Source organism: Podarcis pityusensis (assembly GCF_964106645.2).
Source record: "Podarcis pityusensis genome assembly, chromosome: 7".
Lineage (NCBI taxonomy): Eukaryota > Metazoa > Chordata > Lepidosauria > Squamata > Lacertidae > Podarcis > Podarcis pityusensis.
Window position 1 is genome coordinate 21,774,955 of NC_138031.1, and position 26,078 is coordinate 21,801,032.

The 26,078-nt window shown below is 39.3% G+C and overlaps 1 protein-coding gene across 10 annotated transcripts in view; it reads right to left on the reverse strand.

Moving 5' to 3' along the window:
• Positions 1 to 26,078, reverse strand: part of ZFPM2 (zinc finger protein, FOG family member 2) — a 463,644-nt gene that overhangs the window by 185,830 nt on the left and 251,736 nt on the right. For all 10 annotated transcript variants that reach the window (XM_081012507.1, XM_081012504.1, XM_081012502.1 and 7 more), the window contains one exon: positions 4,503 to 4,621. In XM_081012507.1, coding sequence (XP_080868633.1) covers positions 4,503 to 4,621 — 119 coding nt within the window. The remainder of the gene's footprint in view (positions 1 to 4,502; positions 4,622 to 26,078) is intronic.

A 26,078-nucleotide genomic window follows, 5' to 3' on the forward strand; every position in this document is an offset into this window, starting at 1 on the left:
GCTTGTTCCCATGTTGCTACCCTTCTGACCTCTCATGGAGGAGGCACACAAAGAGGAGCCTCACATGATAATTGCAGGGTCCAGGTCAGTTCATATGAGGAGAGGGAGTCCTTACGGTAATGTGGTCCTAAGGTCAAAACCAGAACTTTGAATTGGGCCTCAAAACTAATTGGCAGCCAGTGTCAGCATCGCCCTTGAGCCAGTGCCACCAACTGGACTCATCCACCTCAGCCCCGACTGGGCTAGGCGAGCTGGGTAGCACTTCCAGAGACCACCTTCTGCACAGGAACAGGTCAAAGTGCTGTGGACTCACAGCTTAGAGCTGTGAGCACCGGATTCACTTCCACAAGAAGACAGTCGTCGCGCAGCAGAGTACAGCAGACTCTAGCAGAGTATATAAACAACTCGGAGAGCAGCTCTGTAGAATATCTTCTTTATTCTATCTACAACTATTATACAACTATATACAGAGCTAAATAGGTCTAAGCATAAATAAATGCTGCACTGCACTGAGTGTCTGCAGCTGCTCTTAGCAGCAACCTTATCTCTACACACGATCGCTAACACTCAATCTCTCTCTCTCTCTCCGACACTGACTGACTCGGTGCTGGAGCAGAATAAGTAGAGAGCAGAACATGCCTCCTCCTCTCTGGAGAATCAGCAGACTCCTCAGGAGATTCTTGGATATGGGAGGGGTGAAATCTCCTCAGCCAGTGCAGTCAGGTCAGGATCAGTGTAATATGTTCAAACTATATTGCCCTAGTGAACAACTTGGCCACCAAATTCTACAGAAGCTGAGGTTTCCAAATCATCTTCAGAGTCAGGCCTCCATATAACACATTGCAGTAATCTAACCTACAGGTTAGGCAACAGAAGTTAGGCTATCACTGTCCAGATGGAAATGCAGCTCGACTGATGGAAGGCACTCCACTCCCTGAGCCCACCTGAGTTTCAAGGAGCGCAAGGGATCCAAATGTACCCCGAACTGCATACCTCCAAGGGAGTGTAACCCCAACAAGAGCCTGCAATCTCCCAACCACTGACAGTGCCTCAGTCTTACAGGATTGAGCTTCATTTTGTTGGCTCTTATCCAGTCCATTACCAAGACAAGATAAGGGATAAGACTGCTGTGGATAATCTCTGTGTCATGCAAAAAGAAAAAGAAAAAAGGCTGCCCCCTGTCTCTTTCTTAGGACACTTCAGAAATTATTTTATATTTTCATTTTAGCAGTTGCACTTACCTTTATTTATGAGGTGGCTGAGGGGCATGTGTGAAAAAAGTGTCCTCTTCCATCGTAATACAATTATCTCTGCAATCTGCAGCCTTCCCAGCCTGCACTTCCTCAAAAATCCATGATGTCCTGGACTGGCCTTTCCTGCAAGGATGGGCAGTAGAGTGCAGACCACCACAGATATGATTTGTAGAATGAAAGAAAGGACACTCACAAACACTCCTTGGCCACCTCAGAAGTCAGGTTAACACACAAAGAACCTGAATCTAATCCAAAAGAACTTCAGTTATATGCCTCCCCAATTTTGAGAATTTTCTAACGCAATTTCTTTTCTCTTTTAATTGATGGATAACTACTATTACCCCATTTTTCCTGTATCTTCAGAAATATCAATCATCTGTTTAAATGTCTCTTGGGAAATATAAAAAATAAATGTTTAAAACACAACCCAACAGAAAACAGAACTGTGTTCCAGGGGGTGGGTGGGTAGAATTTGAATAATTATGTTTTTACATAAATAAGCAACACATTATGCAGTAAACTGTGTTTTAAATATAGGGGTCCCGTTTGTACAAGCTATTATAAGCAAACAAATTAGATGATATTAGATTATTTAATTTCTGTACCACTTAACAGAATTTTTAATTTTATATACTGCGTAATATAATTTCTCTTTCTTCACCCTCTGTCCTCCTTCCAGCTGGAAAGGATGCAGCTCAGAATTTCCAGCAGGGTGAATCTTTAGCTAAGATGGTCTCTGGCTTCTTCAGCAGCCTCAGCTTTTGTAGCTGGAGTCAGCCAGGGCCCCACCCTCCCAGGCCAGGTGGGAAAAGGCCTGTAAGGAAGGGAGCAGGAACGAGCACAATGTCGCCAATATTAAGTTCCATTATGTTCAATGGTAGATTTAAGTATGTATTTAAATCTCCCTCCTATTGATATCAATGGAAGTATAAAATGCTCAGCTTTGATCGGATTGTGACATTCAGAATTTCCATTGTGTAGCAACATTTACTGCACAAAGCAGGGACTGATGCAAAAAAGATTTAATGGTTTAAAAGTACTTTAGACGTCCTACATATTTTGATCCAGTTTTATAATTATACTTTTCTAAAAGAGACTGTAAGCTACAAAATAATGGGAGAAGTCAGAAAGACATCAATGCAAATACATCCAGGACTGTGCCAAAATTTGGCCCACAAATATTTTCAATAAAAATGCAGGGATGTTGATGTAGAAATTTTCATGAAATATCCCTAGTTTGCCTTTCTTTACACACTGTATACCTGTTTGCAACCATTTAAAACAACAGTAGCTATTACTGATACAAGAACAACAATAACAACAACAACAGAAAGTCATAGAAATTCATTCAGTCATGGATTACATGCTAATGCCATATTGTTTCCAACCAGAAGTTGCTATGTGACTGTATCACTAAGACAAATCTGACTGAGGGAAATGCTTTCTCCCTTCATTCTGGATGATCAAACATTTTCATCCCATGATCCAGTCTCAGTTCTCAAAATGAAGAGAGTATATAGGGGAAAGCAAAGTTTTTAATTAACTGTAACCCCCTTCTCATTCTGGTTCAGCCCCAAATAAAACTTTAAAAAACAACACATTCTTAAATCAAGTCACAACGTACTATTCCTAGTCTAACCCCACTGAACAAATACATCACACCATAATATGTTGCCTATGTTGTAATTCCTTTATTATAGTGATAGAAAACTTTCTTAAAAATCCATGTGCCTTTGATTTCACTGGAGTTAATATAGAAAGCAGCACACCCATCAATATGACAAAATAACTGAATAACAGTTATTTCTTTACTTCCAGCTAATATGAGTTGGCAAATTGTTATTAAATTGATGTCTTGCACTATGAATGATTACCATATAGTACTGGAGAAATAAAGTAACATATGTTATTAAGAACAGAAGACATATGGATTATGCCGAGAATAACTTAACTGACAAGAACTCAATGGCTAGAGGACCTTAATGAGTTGAACCTGGAACGTAGACCCACGAATCCATAGGCACCAGCTCCCCAGGCCCCAGGGTGCTCGAGCACTCACAACATTTCTCATGAAGGGGCCGGGCACCCACAAATTGTGGTGGTGGGCGTGCGGGCATGCTGCGGGGTAGGTGGGTATGTGTTTGCGACATCAGCACGCCCTGCAACATCTGTGGCCCTAGGCTAGCACCTATAGTCACGGGCCAAGCCAGCATACCTGCATGAAGCTATCTATACATGTGAATACTCAGGCCTCAGAGCCCTCTTAGGTACAGAGGAAAATAGGGCTGGTCACTAAGTTGCTTAGGTCCTTGGACATTTAGTCCTGCTTGGTCAAGTAGGTGTACCGTCTGCATCCTATGCTTCAGGTTGTAACATCCATCTTAAGATCATCTGTTGAGGCTAGGGATGGGCAAATCTGTCAGTTTTGGATTCTTTCAATGTTTCATTTTTCCAATCATAAATAAAAGTCCTCATAAAAATTCATGAGTTTCCCCCCCAATTTATTTTAATATACATGCCTGTGTGCAATTCTGCCTAATATACATATTTTTGAAAGCTATTGCCCCTTATATAAAGCATTTCTGTATGTTCTTTTGCTCAATATATGCATTTTATGCACAATTTACCCATTGTACACACTGCTTGTCCAGAGTCCTGCATTCCAAAATTCATAGAAGTGCAAATTTCGAAGAATGGCTGTGTTTCAGTTTGTGTATTGTTTTGGAAAGTGCAAATTACGTAAGCTCCCCTTTAAATGCAAACTGAATCCAAATTCTCCCCCATCCCAAGCTAAGGCCCTCCTTCCTACGCCTTCATCAAAGGGCAACTGCAGATGTTAACAAGGGGGAGGCTTGCCTGTGCTAACATTGTTATCTTTTAGCCTCGCAGAAAAACACTTTATTCATCCCACGCATTTTAAAATTCTGCTAGCCATGTGTTTTAGTATTGTTCAAGCTGTTTTACCTGCTGCTTTTACACCACTGATTTATTATACTGTAATGGTTTCCTGTGTTTCATGTCATTGTGAACTGCCCTGGGACTTAGATCATGAAGGCTGGTGTATATACGTTTACATAAATATACCATAGAGGCTTCCACAGAAAAAAATCTGAATTGCACTAATAATGAAAGTTAGCAATAGAATTTCTTTCACAGTCCACCTTCTTCTATTCTTTGGGCATCTCTTTAGTAGCAAATTGCAGCTTTAAAAAAAACAAGAATTCAGTGTTCAGTATCATATTAACATACCATTGTGTTGTTATTCAAATCCATCTTCCCAGCAAATGGTCCCCATGTTGTTCCAACTGGAAGTTGTTGTCGACTCTGGATCTTGCGCTCTCCATCCCTCTGGAACACCTCCAATTCTCCTGAGAAACAAACAAACAAAAAGCCCATTGCTTAGAGTACCTCCACCTAAATTGGGGATGGGGAATCGGCGGTCCTGCAGATGTTGTTGAACCCTAACCCTCATAAGCCCAGCCAACATTGTCAGGACCACAGAGAGATGATCTTGGGTCCGGGGGTATGGGGACTATGTCTTGAGGCCCTCCTCCTGCATATCCCCTCAAAAATTCTGTCAGTAGATAACAGAATATTTCAGTGCATATTTATTAATGAATGTATCTACTTTACCTAACCTACTTTAATGAAACGCAAAAGGAATATTTTACAATCTCAGGAAATTATGAATCATCATTGTATTTATAAAGGTTTTTCAAAAACTAATATTAAGAGCAGAAACCATCAAACATTTGCATAACTCAAACAAAGCGTCCTTTATTACAATAATAATGAATCACTTTATACTTAAAAAGGTAGTTTGCTTGAATGACTTCTTCCTTGCCTTCATTTTGGTGAACCTATCTTTTATATTGTCAAAAGGGATTTGCCTAGCTTACTTTCTGCTGAGAGCATAAAGTAGTTAAGTCTTTCTTGCCGTCCAGTAAATCTTAGGTGAACCTTTACCATTGGGCCGGGGAACTCTGGTATGCATGACAAATCCAGCCTTTCACCAAATTTCCTCTGGCCTTCAGCGTCTGGTGCACGTGCATCTTGCCCTAGTCCATCTAGCCTTTCCCTTAGGAAAAACTGGGTGGCGCAAGAGCATAGGGTGCTGCTGCCAAAGGGCACCCAACAGCACATTCATTCTTTCATTCATTGCCTGCCTGTCTCCCAAGTTGGGAATCAAGGCAACTTACAAGATTTAAAACATAAATTGTAAAATACAGTATGCTAAAAACAAAGTAGCTAAAAACAATAATTAAAATGCACTACTGCAAATTCTTCCCTAGACACAGTCTATCCCTTTTAGCTCCAATCAAATGAAACACAGAGGAAGGGTACATGCCTCTGCACCCGTCACTGGATCTGGTCTGTTGAGGGATAGTGGAGATACTTCCCTTTGCCCAAAAATCCTTGCCCATAGAAGAAGTGTCCACAATCTCTCATTAGTACCCTTTTTCTTTCTTTCTTTCCTTTTGCAACACAGTAGGAACTTCCAGCCAATGGAGCCTCCCTCCAAGTTTATGCCAACTAATATCTGAACCAATTCTAACATGCAGGGTAAACTGAGAGTTCAAAATGAGCATGGCAGTCTGCATGTGTTCCAAACCCTCTAAAATCTCATTTTTGATTTTGCAAATTCCAAAAATAGCCCACTGAAAATTAGCCATGCTTCATCAGATACTTTAAATCTGCATAATCATTGTGTGTGAAGTTATACTGATATATACTGGCTAAGGATCTGTGAAGAATAAAAATCATCTAATGTGGTGATAGTTTCAGACATATCTAAAAAGCAATGTGTGTACTAGAAGCCATTTAAGTAAGTATTATTTAAATTCAACTTGTATTTTCACAAAAAGCTCACAGACTGAGCAAAATCAAAATGAATTAGCAAGTGTTCTGAACAGTGCTGTGCTTTCACACCTAAACGTTTTCCAAGGAAAATGTGGGCTTGGGGTATATAAAAAGCCCCTCAAGAAAATACTCTGCCTTACTGATGTTTCACATTTTTTCCATGTCTGTTCAGAGCTCCAAGATACTGCTGTTTCAGTATCTTCTAGAGTTTCTGCACTGTGTCATCGCAGCCAGTCAGGGATCAGAAAGCGAATGTGATGACATCATGGCATCACAAAACTAATCATATTTTAATGATCTGGTGATGTCACTTGCAAAATGAAGCTTCATCATTGCCCTCTCTCTCCTTGGATTGGGGAAAATACACCCTTACTGCTGAGGCAACCAACTTGATGCTCTCCAACTTGCCAGAGTGCACTGGTGCTTTCACTGCTTACCAGCTTTGCTCTGCAAGACTTTTACCTTGATCAAGCTTGATCAGTGCAGGGACAGCAAAAGCAGCAACGTAGTTTCCTAAATGTATTAATTCAGCTTTTCTTTGAAGGAAAAAACCCACCCCTCGCATAGTTATGTGTGACTAACTGAGGAACAATGTAAATGTACATTCAAAGTAGTCTATTAGGCTTCAATGTATTGGAGCCAGGGAACACTGGCACAGTTGCTTCAGCAGCAGTGACCCATTTCCTCTCCTCACCCTCCTAGTCTACACCCTTGCAAGCAGTTTTGCACCCTTTTGCAAAAGGATGTGGAAAATAGCTAAAGGGGCTATGTACACTTTACACAAAGAGTTCAGTTCAGTTCGGTTTATTATGTGTTAGCAAACAGCCATTGCACACACAAGAATAAGAATAAGAATAAGAATAAGAATAAGAATAAGAATAAGAATAAGAATACTGCCATCAATAGTATTTTACATTTATACTCCCCAACCTTTAAAGTTTCACAAAAAGTAAAAGGGGTAATTTAGGACAAGCACCTGTCCTAATTTTTCCTCAGAACTTGATTTGAATTTAGCCTAATTTTTTTACAGAAAATTATACGTACATGTGTATATAGAGCAATGATTTCTTCTGCATAAAGATGAAACCAGCAGTATTTGTCTGCTTTAACACATTAAAAAGCAAGTATGTCTATGGACATGTCACATTTAACTGATACTAGGAATCATGAGAATCTTTGAAAACCCTTTAAAAAAATAATTCAGCCTCCCTTTCTGCCACTGACATTTTTCATTTGAAAAGGGTTCAGACTCAGTCAAACAGTGACTCCTTATCTATACCTGTGGATTTACAAGCAGGCCTGTCTTTTAATGGATTAAGAACGACAAACTTAGGGCAGATCATTCAGTGATAACCAAAGTTCCCAGTTGCACAGAACGATAGTATTCTTTTTTAAACAGGGAACAGTCATTAATAGTACCATTTCAAGGATGCTTAGGCAAGATACAGAGCAGCCAAAAGCAGCCAATAAGAGTGTTTCTGTTCTTCATTCAATTTTACTACTGAATTGGTCACCATATATGCTACAATTCTCCTTTTATTGTCACAGATTTAATAGCTCAAAAATAGGTTTCACTGCAACTGATGAATCTGCACTCTTAGATTTCAGCAATTCCAGGCATCTATTCATTATTACATTAGACCTCTTACATCGGACAACATGAATTTGCATCAAGGTCTGCTAACAGAAGAGACAAATATGCTACTGCCTTCAGTGTTAAGCAGAAATCCTTCCCTTGACATAAAATTTTTACTGCCCCCCTCCCCCCAAGAACATTATTGTGTAAGCAGGATTCAGCTGACTGGCAAACTGTTAACCAGCATTCAGTTGCCTTTGGCACACCATAAAAGAGTTAAAACTAGGAAATGGCAGCACCCAATGACGATGTCTCAATCTAACTTAAAGTAATCACCGTCCAATGCCCTCCATGCCCTAACACCCAAGTATTCAATACAGTGCCTGACATACCATGAAATCTGGTAGAATATTATAAAGCAAGATTTTGAAACTATATGTCCTATTTTCAAGTTCAAGGAATCAGGCAAATGTATGGAAATTCCCTGATTTTCCACAGGGTTTCATTTTCTCCATCAAAGAAGGCAAATGAATATATTTAGGAAACTACATTGTTGTTTTTGCTATCCCTGCACTGAATTTCTAGAGGAAATCAATGCATTATTGAAATAAACAGAGGAAGCAAATGGGAAGATACTACTATAGTGTACTTATGCATTCAGTGTAGGGGTGGAATGACCAAGTCCAACTATGTTAATCTACTGAGGGGGAGCAAAGATTCCTGGGGTGGTAGCAGCCTTACTTCAAGATATGAGGTGCCCAAGGGCCTTTTAGTAGCAGTGCTTCAAATGGCAGTGCAGCCACTCCAGCTATGTTTCTGAGACAATGTTCCCAGGAACATTCTGTCTCAAAAAATAGTCAAATGAGTCATGTTTCCAGTTAGAGAAACAGGAGGAAGAAGGCAGCTCCACCACCTCATATTTTAAAGTAAGATCACCACCATATTTTAAAGGGGTGGGGGATATATTCATCCCAGCAGGAATCAAAATATACTTACCGTTCATAGGCTGCAATCTTACGTGCATTTTTTGAAAATAAATTAATTATAAAACTGGGATCATGGATGTTTCATTTCAGCTGAAGACTTCACAGCAAAGTTTTTTCCCCTGCACACATTCTTCAAGACTATAAATATTTTGAGCTTGCTGAGTGCCGTTTGTGCAAAATATGTGAGACCCATAGTACACGCTAATCAATTTTGGTAAAAGATAATGCTGCTAGTGCTGTGGGCTGTTCCTCTTATCTTGTTGATATAGCATACTTTTAAAGTCTGTGATTACTCAAAGACTTATGATAGCTGCACTGTAAAAGAAGCCCCAAGTCATGGATCACTAGCTCAGCTACAAAACATCCCATGGCTTTTAAGATAATCAGCCCACCTTGGTAGATACTGGGCCAGAATGCAAGGCTTCAATTGTAGCAAATTATTTCCTATGCTTCTATGGTATATATAAGAATTATACTGCATACATATATCCCTCCTCACTACTTTTCACAAAATGCCAGGTATCACATTGAAGTATCTGACAATAATTTGTAGAATGAGGATAGACAATAGCCATTATCCATGTTTGATAGATTCAGCAATAAATGGTGACTCTGATTAAAGTAAGCACAACAGAAATTATTTTTGAAACTTCAGTAACAGATTAAGTTTTTCTGCTGAAATCAAGTTTTAGATTACCGTAAATCATTGCAGCACTTAAAAGCCATGTCAGAATTGCATACAGTAATATGACTTCATTTATGCTTCTGCAAGGCTTTCTTGAAAAAGGCATTTCATTCTGTGAAGTGACCCTCTACAGACTTGCCTTGCTAGGCTAGCTCTTCAAAATATCCCACCAGTTGCCACCTTCACTCTATTCCCCACTACCCCACAGCAGTCAACTCTTTGAGCCACATTAAACTATGGTTCAGAGAATAAACTTGAAATATGGCATTCTCTTTTCAAATACTGCAGTCAAACCCAGATAAATCAGGCTGGCCATTCAGTGATCTTATCCCTTCTGACTCTTTAATAAATCGAACCTTGTAAGTTTGCTTTGTAGGATGTTGTCACTAAATGAAATTGTGACCTTATCCGTTGCTTGAACTTATCCTGCTGACAACTACATTTATTGTGGGGATAAGCAAACTTGCCAAAAAACAACAACACACACACAACAAACCACACTACCCTACACTATTGATAATTATGATCTTTGTAGAGATGTATCTCTAGTAGATGGCATGTGTTATTAGTAGATGGCATCATCTCTTGATAGTCTCCTAGTGATTTTACCCTGACAAGCATCTGGTCAAAGAAAAAATGTGCTCCATAGGTAAATGCTAGGGGCTACTGGCAGGCAGAATTAGAAGTTCATGAAGAAGAGGTACTGTGTGACAGCCTTGAATCAGAAGCTATTAGCCAAACACAAAGAGCCCCAAATTAGTGTGTAATTGTGCTGGAACAGATAACATAATAGAGGTGGCAAAAACAGTAACATTCTCCTTTCACAGGATTCAATCAGAATTCCACAGAACTGAGAAACTAGCAACTTTAAGGGCTGAGTTTATTGGCTTTTCTATAACAAGTTCCAATGCAAAGGTGACACAAGATTTGTTGCAGCAAAGAAAGCAATAACTTAAATTATGGAGATTCCCCCCCTACTTTTTTTGGGTAGAACATTTTATTGGTTTTATAATAAAATGACATTGATCAACTTAAAACCTGTAGAATGTCAGTCACATATAATAAGGAAAACTGGGCATTGTCAAATAACTGAATCGCTGAATGCAAAGCCAAGGCTTCCCCTATCAAAGACAGATGGTCTTCATTTCTTACTGTGACTGTATTCACCAGTTATGGCTTCCGGTTCCTGATTTCTCCCCAGCCAAAAAGCAGAGGTTCTGTATTAGCAACTGAGAATAATATGAAATGAAAATGCTACAGCAAGGCTTTAGAACTATAAATATGTACAGAGAGATTATAAGTCTTTAAACACCCATCAAATTTGAAAGTGCTGCATAAAAAGTTCACAACAGAGTTCAAATTGTGCCAAACAGTCATTTAAGTGAAAGCAAATATCCAGCATATTCCTAAGCGGTGAATAGATATGTGCCAGGACAGCTCTATTTACTAGGCACAGGATTGGGTTTCTAGGTCCATGTCTGAGCGGGTTTTTTAAATGTCCTGGTACTTTCCCCAGGAAAACCCACGTTAAGAACAAATGGCCATCGGGGTTTCCACAGATTCCACAAAAGAACCACTCGGACATGGATATGAAAATCCTGAACCTGTGCCTAGAAAGGACAGCACGAAAGGAAGTATGGCTGAGCCCTTAGAGGCGGTCACTTCATAAGCTGGATGTAAGAATGAGCCATCACATATCTTATATTGCAGATATCATCTCACATCAACTCATATTCAATGGAGCCAGTTCATATTCAGTCATCAAGCACTTGGGATGAATCAAGCAAAGAAATATCCAATGATGTACATTCATGCCCTTCATGCTCAACATTTAACATTTAACTGTTGAAGTCCCAACAAAAATTTATAATTTAGGCAGAATATTTGGACTATTTGATATGTATTTGTATAATTTGGAACATTTAATGTGATTTGATTGGATTGTTAAAATGGGAAACTTAATAAAAATGATTAAAAACAAACAAACAAACATTTAACTGTGGGAAAAGACAAGTAAATGACACTTCTTTAGGAGAGGTTCCTAAAACCGATTGGTCAAGAAAATGCAGTTGAGCTTACTGTCCTAAACACAATTTATCACAATAAACTTCTTTATTTAAATGCATATAGAAGCAAGGCCCTGAAGTAAAGAAATGACCATATATTGCACTTCTCTGCATTTATAAATACTCAGACTATGAAATGCAGTCAGTTCTAGCATGGATTATCACAGATTTTGTGCATTTTTTAAATAAAAAAAGCTCCTAAAACAAGCCAACTTTCTATGTTAAATAATATTAGCTATAAATGTACTCAGAATATGTTTTTAATGTTGATATTTATGCTCAAGTCTGAAAAATTAAAGAAGTATATTTTTAGTTCAAGGAAATATGTAGTAAGGGAAGATCTTAAGAGTTCCATTTCTTGTGTCAAAGTCCGTAGTGGCCAAAAGCTAAAATCACCAAGCATTTATTTTATTACACAGTTGCTATTTAAAAGATGCTACACTAACAGCAAAGTCCTTTGGCAGAAGTAGATTGAAAGCACAAAGATTAAATTAATGCCTATCATGTAAGGTTGCAGTTGACAGAGCTCTTCTCGCATTATTCACAACAGGTGTATTTCTTATTCCACTGAAGGCAAATACAAAAAGCCTCTTTGAGTTAACTAGGAATATGATGACACCGAACATACAAATAATGCTACAATAACGCAGGACATGCTTCTACACGATATGCACCTGTGTTATGACAAGAGAAACCTACACAAGGATAGATCGTTATTGTCTCCCACTCAAGTCCAATGGACACCCCCAGAAGGGACATATTTTGATTTAACGTAATAATAATTGCATGTAGATTTTCCAACAACAAAGTTGAGTTCAAAATGATTCACAACAAATATACGTTTTCTTCATATAGTATAAAGAACCGACCAAGGGAATAACTTCAACAAACAATTCTAAAACAAAAGTTATTGCAGTCAATGGAGATACAAACTCTTGCCTTGTTTTCCTGTTTTCAACACCCACTAGCCATGATGGCTATGCTCTCTCAGAGGCAGTATGCCTGTGAATACCAGCTGCTGGAAATCATAAGTAGTAAGAATCTTGCTTTTGAGCTTCCCATAGGCATCTGGTTGGCCACTGTGAGAGCAGGATGCTGGACTAGATAGGCAGTTACCCTGATCCAACTAGCTCATATTCTGATGTTCTCTTTTCTAGACTACTTGCACATCCCACCATCACATCTGGCAAGGGCAATCTCAATTTTGAGTTAGTTTCATAGATTATAATTCAACTCAACAGAAGGCATTTTGACACCCAATTCTTGCTAACACATGCTTAGTGAAACATCTACAATACAAACCTCAGTAGGCTCTACAAAACTACAAATTGCTTGGCTATTATAGGAGAAAGTCCTGGGAGTATAACCAGTTGCAATTTTGAAGAGCCATAGTTCATTGACAGAGTGCTTGCTTTCCATGCAGAAAATCTCAGATTTAACCTCTGGCACCTTTGTCTTACCCTCAACATACTGGATCTGACAATAGAGTGAATTTATATGCAAGGTACAATGCTCACTGGATTGCTTTGCCGGTCTGATCTTTTAATTAGCAAAGACATTTTGATGCCACCAATAGGCTCCCAAGAGAGAGTAAACCATGGAGCGCTGATATGTCCACAAACACAGAATTCTTTTGCAGAGTAAAACAATCAGAAGCCTGCTAACTAAGACTACCCATCAACCCACTTTTCAACATGCATTCATGGGGCTTGTGAACTGGCGTTGAGGAAAGTACAAATTATATTTTACATTTGAAATTAATGTTCTTTTTATACCCACCAATTCTGAATTTTTTCTCTCCTGAATTTAACATTTATAAATTGTATGGTTTCATTTGGTCCATAATAGAAGTGAAACAATTACTGTAAGACTAGAGTCAAACAATAATTCAATACTCCATACTTAGGAAAGAGCTATAGCTCAAAGCGGATGTGACAGTAACAGTAACAGGTTCAATCCACAGTATTTCCAGGTAGGGTTTAGAAAGGCATCCCATCTGAAACCCTAGAGATCTGTTTTCAGCCACTAAAGCCATGGTGCCCATGGACATACAAGTGCCTGCAGAGGCATCCCTTAATGCCCACAAGGTCTGTCCCCCTGATGAAATTAGGCTTGAAAGAAACAGTCTATTTTAGACACAAACACACACACACACACCCAAAAAGGCTGCAGAGTGTACATGGTGCCCACAAGAGTTTTTCCAGTTTGCTAATGTGCCTGTAGCCCCCCAAAGGCTGCCATATTCTGCATTAGATAGTACTGAGCTAAATGGACCAATGATATAACTTGGTATAAGGCACTTCTTATGTTCCCCAATGCTTGTTTTTAAGAAAATGGACATATTATTTTGCATCTCTGGAGAAGAAGAAAAAGGATAATTTTCAAATAACAGCTTGAAAGGGGAGGGAAACCTAGTAAGTGTCTCCTGTCCACCTGCCATTTACTGCTTTGCTTACTGAGTGGATGGTGAGGAAACCTGAAGAAAATATCCTGGCATGCAGCGGAAGGTATCTAGAGTGGTTGGGTTCTCACTCTTGTTCCTCCTGAGAGGGTTAACCTGATGCTTCAAAATGACGGAAAAGACTCCCAATTATATTGTGACACTGCACAGACCTAGCAGGCTGAGTAGTTACTTTATCCCGTTACATGCAGTTTGTGCAGCCTTTTTCAAATGCTCTCTCTTCCCTTCTCCCATTCTACACTAGCCCCCAAGCCTACCCATTCTCATAACAAATACAGATGATACCGAAATGCCAGACTTGGAAAGTTCAAGCTGATGATATTACTGAAGAGGTTCCCCACCCCCACTCCCGATAAGATCGTCATCAGCTCTTTGCTTTGCTCCTTTCCTCAGCAGAGGAGCAGCTGCCCCTGATTAATGTCCCTTTCTGCTGAGATTTCCCCCCCTGATAAATGCAAAGACACTTCATGCTCCTGACTGTTGGTTCTGTTAGTTATTTTGAGAACCTAAATATATATATATAGTAACATATATATATATATATATATATATATATATATAGTAACAGCACCCTGAAAGTATGTACAAACAATGATTTGGATGTAATAATAATAATAATTATACCCCAGCCACTCTGAGCGGCTTCCAACAAAATATTAAAAATACAATAAATCATCAAACATTCAAAACTTCCCTAAACATACACAGGGTCATTTTGAAACTGGAGTTCATTACCTTCGTTTAAAATATATATATATACTCCTCTCACTTCTTCTCTTAGGGTTTTCTGTACTATAAGGTATGTTAAATGTTCTACAAAAGTCTTGAAATGTTCTACATATGTACTGAAAATAACTGTTATTTTATTTGACATTGAAGTAACACATACGTAGTTTACAATTACACATGGTAACTAACAAAAAGTTGTGTTCAAATTTTGGGCATTTGGTGACAATCAGTTTCAACCAGTGTCTTTTCCTGGCTATCCTTCTACCCGTACCCCTCTACAACAAAAGTTACTTTGTATAACCCAATATAGTATCATAACTCTTTATGGAGTATATCAACAAAATAAAAAATAAGCATTTACCAATATATACTATTAATAGGTAAGATATGAAAAAAGAAGAAAAGCAATGAAATAAACCAACCAGCCAAATGTGCGTATGAGTTATAAAATGATCTCTCACTCTTTTTGTACTGACAGTGGCCTGGTTTGCATGTCACATTAAACCATGGTTTAACGTGAATGATCTGCTGCTCCTGTGCTGCCAGAAAACAAGCCATGGTCTGGCTTGTCATTGCATCCAAACGCAGACTTGTGATTTATTTATTTCTCAATCAACCTTGGGTGGTAACCAACATTTGCTCTTGGTTTACCGCTCACTGTTTATTTGGAGGATGTAATGACAAATCAAATCCTGGCTCGTTTCCATGCAGCACTTACAGCAGCAGGAACAGGGCAGAAATGAAGCACTTGCAATCTGGGCAGCATGCACCAGCTTTTAACTATGGTTTAATGTGACATACAAACTAGGACACAGGCTGTATGACTGCATATTCTCATGGGAATTACCATTATTTTAATAAAGTGCTAATGTGTTCTGTTTTCCCAAAATGTGATCATTGCCTTTTTTTCCTGTGCCTCCCTGTCTTTAACAATAGAGATTAGTTAACACACAATCATAACATTCCATTTTTATTTGCACCAATCCTCAATTGACAGTTTTGCGACCTCCAGGTTTCTGCAGCAATGACTATCAGCAATCATACTATCCCACCAACACTTTATTTTCCTTTCCCACACGTTTTCTCAGGCATATAATATTACCTGTTGCGTAAATATAAATTAATTGCTTCTAAATTAAATTCTAAATTAAATTGTTTTCAGTAGGATTTTGCATGATTTTGCAACTAACAAATATCAACCAGGCGTAAATTTAGCATTAGAAAGGACTGTGTTCAGGGGCTACTATAGATCTATTGATGCCTTGTCAATTCACTTAAGACAGAAGCATCTTTTGTCACCTCTCCTTTCTGAAACTCTGTAGATTAAAGTCACAATCTACTGGAAAGCTTTCATGCACAGAGTTCGCTGAAAAAGAAAGTGAGGTTATTTCAATGAAGCTTCTATATTAGAACTTTCCAGTGAAATGTATCTTAATTTGTTTTTTCACTAACAAGATACACACACTTAAAACGGTTAATTTTCTGCCCCAAAAGGTCTTCCTGGAACCCCTTCTTTTTCTTCATTAAATCTGCACAAAAGTCAGAGTTTCTGAGTTATATATGTATTTTTTCCCCTTTTGCAATATGTTAACAGAAAATGCTAATGTATAACCTAACTTTATTCCAATTAAATGTATCTGTAGGGAACATTGGCAAGCAAGGTATAAATAACATATTGAGGAGATCCAAGCCAGCTGCTTTTGAAAGAAATACAGGACACAAAACCTTTCATAAATTAAGTTGCAGCATTACACTAATATGGTGGTGACTACTGCTCAACATGACTGCTTTTTTGCTAAAGAAAGGGAATGACTCATATGAGTTAGTTGATTCATGGCATCAACAAAATAGTACTACAGTTCTTTGCAGGGTGCAAGATATACCATATATACTCGAGTATAAACTGGCCCGAATATAAGCCGAGGCACCTAATTTTACCACAAAAAAACTGGGAAAACTTATTGACTTGAGTATAAGCCGGTTCACCTCCTGGTGGGCCGTAGTGCATGTGTGTGCACGCACATGTGCACAAGGCAGAGGGGGCTTCTCTCTTCCCTCCAGCCCTGCCCGCCCCCCTGCCTACCTAAGGTGCTGCAAAGAGGCAGAGGCTGGTGGCGGCAGCAGCGGAAGAAGAACAAGCAGCCCAAAAGGAATGCTTTTAGGCTGCTCGTTCCTCCTCCTCCACCACCAACAGGGACCCTCACTCGAGTATAAGCCGAGGGGGGCTTTTTCAGCATTAAAAATGTGCTGAAAAAGTCGGCTTATACTTGAGTGTATACGGTAAGTATTCACCATTATTTCACCCTAATACGTCCCATGTGATGCATTACCAAAAGGTTATTCCATGGTAACAGCAGGGAAAGTGAGTTTCTGGACTGGGGCTTACATGTTTAAAGAACTTTTGTACCTAGGAACACCTATGTAGAAATTACTTCTACTCAGTTAACAGTCAGAGTTTTAATGTCTTCCTTAATTAGTGATCCAATGTATGCTTATAAAAATTACACACATTTTTGATGTTTTACCAATGCCAGGAATGATCTTTTTATGTTGCTTTGTTTTTACTGGCCACTGCTTTGAGTTCAGTTTGGTAGACAATGTAGAGAAAGAAAGGAGTTCACACAAGTCAACCATTATTGACTTAATGTAGAGCACATGCTTTACATGGATGTGACACCACATTAAAACACCTCCAGTTAAAGGGCTTCTGGTACAGGGATTGGAAAAGACATAGTAGTGGAATATTCTGGGCCAGAATTGCCCAGTAGACAATACTGGGCCAAAGAACCAGTGGTCTGACTCAGTACACTGCAGCTTCATGCATTATTTGCCTTAAGACGTCAAGGCCAATCTTCCTGAAAACATTTTCACAATGTAATAAGCTACCTGATGAAGGTAGGAGAGTTATATTATTGAAGGTTTTCAATACAAAGGTGAACGTAAGAAGAGTATCACTGTGGCCAAACCGTCAAGTGGGATCTGAATACAAGAACACTCTCCCCTTCTATGGCCTTCAGCAACTGGTATTCAGAAGCATTACAGAAATGTTAAGGACACTGAACACTTTCCCTACAAGATACAGGATATCTTGCATTAGGACAGAGGGTTCCCCAGATGGTCTCGTACAGCTTCAATGATTATATGATCTCCGGTACACCATCATATGATATATTAACTCAGCAGCAAAACAGCACTAGGAGCACAAAAAGCTGCCTTATAATAAATCGAAACACTGGTTCATTTACACCATTGCCAACAGCAACTTTCTAAGGTCTAAAGCAGAGGTCTGTCCAACTCCTGCTGGCTGAGATCCTTTTAATACCAAGGGTATTCTGCAAACCAACCATCTGGTCTACTGTTGAGCTATGGGGAAGAAATGCTATCAGTATGGAAGCTGAACAAGTTCAAAATTAATGTTTGGCACTTATTTCCTAATAGCTTTTCTTATTGTACACAGAAGGCCTTGAAGGGGGAAGCGATACAATTATTTATTTTTGCATTGGTAGCCACTTCCTACTAGAGAATGTTCCTACTGTGTCAGCAATCACTTATTCCCAAAGCTGTGAGGACCTACATAGGGAACAAGATGTATCTTCTCACATTTCTGTCAACAGTCCAGAGCTTGGCATAAATAGTGCTCAGTTGAAACACATTACAAAACAAGATACCAAGTGTCTGACAAAATCATTATTTCACTGAGAAGAAATATTATTATACTGTCTGCATGGCAATAAAAAACTTCTCAATCTATTGTAGTCATAAAGCATATTCAACCAGGTATGTGGAAATACATATAGTGCAGTATCTCAGATATTACCAATATGAATATAAAGTGACAGATTTGGTTCTGGTGGGGTTTCACCATACAACCACCCTAGACTAGCAAGGGAGAGAGACATACAACAGCTGTTTCTATGCACAGATAGCATGCTAGATCATTAAGCCAACATACAGGGGTGGACTCAGAGGTACCTTATGGGCTGTGAGACACATTTGGATGTGAGGTATCTACATACCAAAGGTTGCAATCTTATGTGCACACACTTGGGAAGAAATTCCATTGGAATTAATGGAACTTATGAGTAAATGTGGATGGGCATGAGCAGCATGAAACCCAATTTTATAACACAAGATTTTTACTTCTCCTTCGTGAATAGTTTTGTTTAGTAAACCTCTTGTCTGAAGCAAAAGGGAAACTTCACATAGCCTCAGCTTATGAGATTCACAGAACCAACCTCAGGCAGCAGGAGTTATCTTGTTCACTGCTATTAGGATAAGACTCCCCAATGGTTGTTTTTTTAAACCTTCTATTCATTTTTTAAAATTATTATTATTATTATTATTATTATTATTATTATTATTATTATTTACTTATACCCCACCCGTCTGGTTTCCTCAGCCACTCTGGGCGGCTTCTAACAGGAGATTAAAAATACATTAAAACATCAGTCATTAAAAAATCTTCCCTAAACAGGGCTGCCTTCAGATGTCTTCTAAACATCAGATAGTTGTTTATTCCTTTGACATCTGATGGGAGGGCGTTCCACAGGGTGGGTGCCACTACTGAGAAGGCCCTCTGCCTGGTTCCTTGTAACTTCACTTCTCGCAGCGAGGGAACCGCCAGAAGGTCCTCAGAGCTGGACCTCAGTGTCTGGGTTGAATGATGGGGGTGGAGACACTCCTTCAGGTATACTGGGCCGAGGCTGTTTGGGGCTTTAAAGGTCAGCACCAATACTTTGAATTGTACTGGGAGCCAATATAGGTCTTTCAAGACCGGTGTTATGTGGTTTCGGCAGCCGCTCCCAGTCACCAGTCTAGCTGCTGCATTCTGGATTACTTGTAGTTTCCGGGTCACCTTAAAAGGTAGCGTTGCAGTAGTCCAAGTGGAAGATAACCAGAGCATGCACCACTCTGGTGAGACAGTCCACGGCAGGTAGGGTCTCAGCCTGCGTACCAGATGGTATGGTAGACAGCTGCCCTGGACATAGAATTGACCTGCGCCTCCATGGACAGCTGTGAGTCCAAAATGAATCCTAGGCTGCGCACCTGGTCCTTCCAGGGCACAGTTGTCCCATTCAGGACCGGGGAGTCCCCCACACCCACCCACCCCGTCCCCAAAAAACAATACTTCTGTCTTGTCAGGATTCAACCTCAATCTGTTAGCTACCACAGAAACATGGAATAATAATCACCCCATCCAACATTCCCATCCCCCACCATCCAAGAACAAGTTCCTTGTAGGAAAACATTGTTCCAAAGTGTCAGGTACAAGTCCAGTGAGTGGCACGTGAATGATAGTCTATTGCATGTGTAACAAAAAAATACCCCCCCCCCCAGTATTGATGTTAGTGCTGAACCTGACCTCAGTGCTCTTGTGCCAGTGCTTCTCAGATCCCTGCATCTCAAAATCTTAATATAGTGCTAAAGGACATCATGCTATTAAAAACATGTGCACATTTTCAAAAGGACCTGTTCCATTTTTACTTGCAAGTTATATAGCACCTTTCACTATGTACAGTAAGTGGCTAACAAAAAAGAGTTGAGCTTCTCAACAATCTTGTGAGGTTCTTTGTCATTTTCATTTCACAGAAGTTTAATCAAGGCTAAAGTTTCCCAGGGTGACATCAGAAGTCCATAGCAGAGATAGCATCTGAACTTGGGTCTTCTAGATCCAAGCTCACTCTTTTTCTAATGAGCTAGAAGGCACATTCAAGGAGGTTCAGATGGTCTGGGGGCAATTACACAATTCCACATCATTTCTAAAATCATGCACAGAGGTCCATGAACTAAGTCCTATATTAAAAAATCTGCTTACTGTTTCAAGTTATTTCCCAGTTACCATGTCTAAATATAAGCACTAGTATTTTTTAGGTATCTGTTTAAGTAATACTATCCACCAACAAGACTCCTGTGTCACCACTGTAAGCAGTTTGTTCAAAAATGCATAGATGTAATGGAAGGTACATTATGTAAATACAAACTTCAACTTATATGGATTGTAGTGTTCTTTACATATAGCCTACACAAACTCCTGATTAATATTACTTATTTTTCTCAAGCCTTATAGTAGACATTAGGCTTTAGTGAAAAATGTATCATCACACACTGTGCCAAATAGCAGGTCCATGAACATAGCTTAGTATTTTTCCCCCTTCTCATATCTGCCCTAGAACCCTTTTGACTGACATTCTTTCCAAAGGATTACTGTCACAATTCCTAAATTCATTTTGAAGGATAATACCCATTATTTGTGGTTAGTGTAATAAAAGAAATAAACTATGAATCATCTATAGCAGAACAAAAAGCAGTGATTTCAGCAACTTTCTGGTTAAGTTACAAGAAGCAGGAAAGTGAGGAAAATGCACTTTTTGATGAGAGATTACGTAGTCTTTACAATCGAGAAAATTTGGTTGCGGTTGCAGCAGAGGAATGTGATATGATATTTTACAGTTGAAGGAGAAATGTCACAGTATTTTGATAAGAGAGCAATGAACTTTTTTCCCCTTGTGCCATTATCAGGGTGAAGTGAGCAAAATACATCATTTATAACCCCCAACTCCACTATTATCTGCCGGTGTGACACTTGTTTTAAAACACATAAGGACCTTCCCCCCACCTCCAAGAATAAAGCTCTCTATGAGGCACAGCCTTCCTTTAAAGCCATGAAAGAAAGTTGACACTTGTGTGGGCCTAAGTTTCCAGGCAACCACACAAGGGCACTCATACACCCTCTGGGTCAAACCTCATCTCTCCACCACAGCTTCCATTCTCAAGTAAAGAGGAAGCATACAAACAGTATATATTTCCCTTTGATCACAGATACAATCAAAAACTGAGGTGGAAAGAAAATCCTGTAATGCTGAAGAAAGGCACTGTACTTGACTTATAGCATTTCTTACTTAGCATACTCTTCAAAAGAGAGGCAAACTAAAGAAAGTTTCTGAAATAAAGGTTTTCTTTATACATTTGGATAGATCCTGGACTGTAGTCTGACTTGTCCTGCTTGTATTTCCTCTATTTTACTGATACTGTGAGAGGTGTGCAGGGTTTTCATTCATACAAAATACAATCAGAAATATGCAGACTGATACACATATGACTTTTGTAAGTTCATGTTGCTAAAATAATCCTAAAATGTCTAATGAGGATAGTAGGCTTTACATGTTTCCCCAAGCAACTGAAATTTCTGAAAGACAGGAAAAACTCAGTATCAATTCTACATTATTACAAAATTTAAAAAAGTTGGGTGCAGCATGATAGCATGAAAGACAGGAAAAACTCAGTATCAATTCTACATTATTACAAAATTTAAGAAAGTTGGGTGCAGCATGATACCCAGCCACTGCCATGGAATTGCTGGGTACCCAGTGGTGTAGTGGTTGCTTCTGAAGGACAGAAGCTCATCATGACAGCCCCCTCCCCACCCCACAATAGCCCCCCCCCCCCGAGAGTTCTAAGTGCAGGGAGCTGTATTTATCCATTTAATATTCTATATTATGATCAGATATAGATATAGAAAAGTAAGCTGACCTCATTCTCTGACTTCCTATATGCTAATACGTCACAAATAATAGTAGGACCAAGTAGAGATGTACTCTGATGGGTGTCACATTTACTAGGAACACCAAACATTCTCAAAGAAGCCCCCCCCCTCAAATTCTGAAACTCCTTTTCCCCACAGAAAAAATCAGCACCAACACTTTCTAGTTTTTAACACCAAGTGATCTTTCTTTTATTTTATTTTACTTGAATTTTGTGTTTGCTGCACTCTGCACTTGACGTGTTCTACTCTATTTTAGCATTTTTGATTGATGGTTGTTTATAAAAAGGTTATGTAAATGTGTGAGGGATTTCAGTATGTATCTGAATGATTTTATTGTTTGACCCAGCTATTTTCCTTGGGAAGTGGTTAGTAGGTTTTATAAATAAATCAACAATAAAATGTGAAAGCCTTGTGATCACCTCATGGTCTTGTTATAGTAAGGAGGGTCCATCAATTACCCTGGCACCTCAGAAGATGGTTTTATCACTCTTGCTCTGAAAAAAGTCATACAGCTGCACTCCCACACTGCGCATGTTGTCCTAGTTACTAGAGAGATCTGGATGAGAAATGCAGCAGAAGCCAATTTCACATATAAGGACATCTCACCAGTGTTACTGCGGCAGGAGTAGGCTTTGAAGTATCCCTGCAGCAGCCAGTTCTACAGCTACTTCTGGTTTATCCACTCTTTCCTCTGAGCGAGTGAAGGCAAGAATAACCTGAAGCCTTAACACATTTGCATATAGAAAATTAGGCAGTGCATCTGTATGTGTGAATAAGCCCACTGGCTTTGCTCCCAGTCATTTGTACCATGCTGACATCAATCACAGATCAATTGGTCAACTAGTCAAATCAATTTTTACAGAAGCTGAGTAAATATGATATAAGGAAGTGTTGTTCAAATATTTGTGAGGGAAGGGGGAAATATTTTAAGAGATTACAGAATCATAACATCATAGAATTGGAGAGTTGGAGGGCACCCCAAGCCCATCTAGTCCAACCCTGTGCAATGCAAGAATCTCAGCCAAATCATACATGACAGATGGCCATCCAAGCTCTGCTTAAAAACCTGCAAGGAAAGAGAGTTCACCACCTGTTGAACAGCTCTTTCTGTCAGAAACAAATAAGGGGTATTAGGCTGGTGTATTATGTATGGAGTGTTAGTGGAACCAAAATACCTTTGGTGGAGCACGCATCATGCTCCTTCTTCAGTAGTTTTCCATCTTTGGTCCCCACCCGGCACTCAGCTCTCACCTGTGGCTCCTAGAAGCTGTCAGCATGTGACAGCAGCCACACTCCAGGAATGACTTTGACTGGCCAGGTGAGAGTAGCCAAAGGGTCTTGAACACTCACGAGTTAGGAACTTCCCCTGCATGTGAAGACAGGCTCTAGTGGATTGAGTGGACAGGACCAACAGTTGGTCCAATGGTCAAGAATGTGATTTCTGCATGTGCTGTGGAGGGAAGTCAGGGGCAGATGGGGCTCATCAATCTGGGTAGCCCATCTAGGAGAACAAAAATTCAGGATTTCACCGCCAGTGCTACACCAGAAATTGTGGCCTTCTATTGGCATCACCCCTGCTATTCCCATTAAATTGTAATAATATCAGAACCTAGGACCAAAGACCAGGAATCACACTCAGCAGCAACACTCTTGATTTGTATCTGAAAGCTATATACTTATTTATAATGTTTATTTAATTTTATGGGTCTCATTTAAAATTTATCACCTGTGACAGAGCAGGCTAGGAATCAAACTAAGTAAATAAACTGGATGAACCAGTGGGATCTCTTAAGCAGTACACATGGGGAAAGCACTGGAAAATCACTGAGAAACATTGAGTGGTGGGCTTATTTCTGCCCATTCCTGCATACAGAATGCCAGAGTCAAGCAGTTCCCGCGCAAAGTTGTAGCATGAGGCATAAGGTTTGACTGGCAATATCTAGCTTACAAATTGTTTTCTTTGAGGGAGGTTAAGTTTATGTTTCAGCTTTCATCAAGTTTGCCCAGTAAACCTTGGTCAAAGATCAACAGTCTCTCAAAAAATAGTAATCACAGTAATCACTTCATAGTTATCACAAAATAACATAAGATACTAGGTTGACGGCTACACAATAATTTCATTGGAAGCAATGGTAATTACACAGTAAATCGTGTTAACGCTACTGCATTATCTCCTAACTGTGCAATTAACTCATGTAAGTACTGCATGCTACGTTTGGGAAGTTGCTGATGCCACACTTCTGGATCATAATTGCAAAGATAAGATAGAAACTTTCTTTAAAAATGATAGTGTGGCTAATATTATTCTACGGCTGCATCTCCCACATAGAAGAAAAGATTGCTATCAAGCTACTATGGAGATTGATGACTCTGAAAATATGGGAGCAGGATGTCATCTGGAAAAGAAGCATAATATTGTTTCATCTATGATACAGGTTGTCATTCTGTTGCCTATTGGTTTATAGAGTTGTCTGCCAAATGGTTTTCCGGTAAATACTTAATCATCTTCATATCAGACAAACATGAGCTGAGGTGCAGTTATTCCCCATCCATTCATGTTTCCCAACTCTAGAATGAAGCTTTCCCAAACATTCAGAATATAGCACATTTCCTCTTCTCCTTAATGCTCCATCATCCTGTGAACCTCTTCCCCACCCTATAGAAACCTGTGACATATCTGCCAAGATGTGGGTGCAAAGGTTTACCAAAAAAAGTGTGGATTAATTAGAAAACATGTGAATGACATCCCACTTACTTCCTCTCCAGCCACCCTTTTTGCTTGAGCTGCCACAACCCGTGGGTGAGGCAGTTTGATAACCAGCAGAAATATTGCCCAAGAAACACAGAGATAAATCAATTGCTTCAAAAGATAAATATTACAATATTTCCCTTAATGCTATCACTGGCTTTTTTTTTAAAAAAAAGGGGGGGGAGACAGGATTTATATTTTCTAATAGCCTCCAGCACAGTGAGTATCAGGGCTAATGGGAGTTGTAGTCTAAACAGCCAGAGACCAATATAAGGTTGGAAAAAAAGAAGTGTACTGATGTAAAGAGGTGGCAACCCTTGTCAGAGCAATGTATTATATGGCAAATTCTCGATCTGCTATTGATTTAATGCCCTCAAGCTCCTTTCTCGCTACCTTTACTGGTATCTCCCTAACTCTCAAGTGATTCCACAGAAAGAATGAGAATTAAAGTATGGTGGCAAGAGAGAGACCACATTCAAATAAATGTGACACCACACAATTCAATTTTTCTTTCTCTCCATGATGAGTGAGAGAGAGATGTGATCTTGTGCAGACTAATTCAAGGTTTACAGTTCTCACTGTAAGTCCTATAAAGGAAGTGGTCCTCCAGATGTTGCTGGACTTCAGCTCTTATCATCCTGACCTTTGGCCATGCTGGTTGAGTCTGATTGGAGTTAAGAGTTCAACAACTCCCAGAGGGCCATGGGTCCACTGCTATAAGAGTGGACCCAGACTCATGACTAAGTTCTCATGACTAAGAACTACAATCTTATACATCTACTCAGAAATAAGCCTACTGAGTTCAATAGGACTTGTTCCCAGGTAACGGGAGGATTGCAGTTTTAGTCTTGATCTAACCCTAATTATTTGTGTACTTCTCTAGTGTCATACTTTAATTGTACTCATGCAATTCTTTACTCTGAAATTATTTATTTCCTTACATGTTCACTGGGCATTCAAAATCCTCAAAGCAAAATAAATCTGTGAAACACCATTATATAACACACTTTCTGAGTTTTAGGAAGATATTAAAAATTCAATACAGCATTTTATGCACAAGCAACTGCGGCCCCCTTTTACCTGCAAATTCAGAATTTATGTAAAAATAAAAATAAATGTTTATGGGATACTGCAGTATCTTCCTTTGTCATGTATATTTTTAGATGCAAG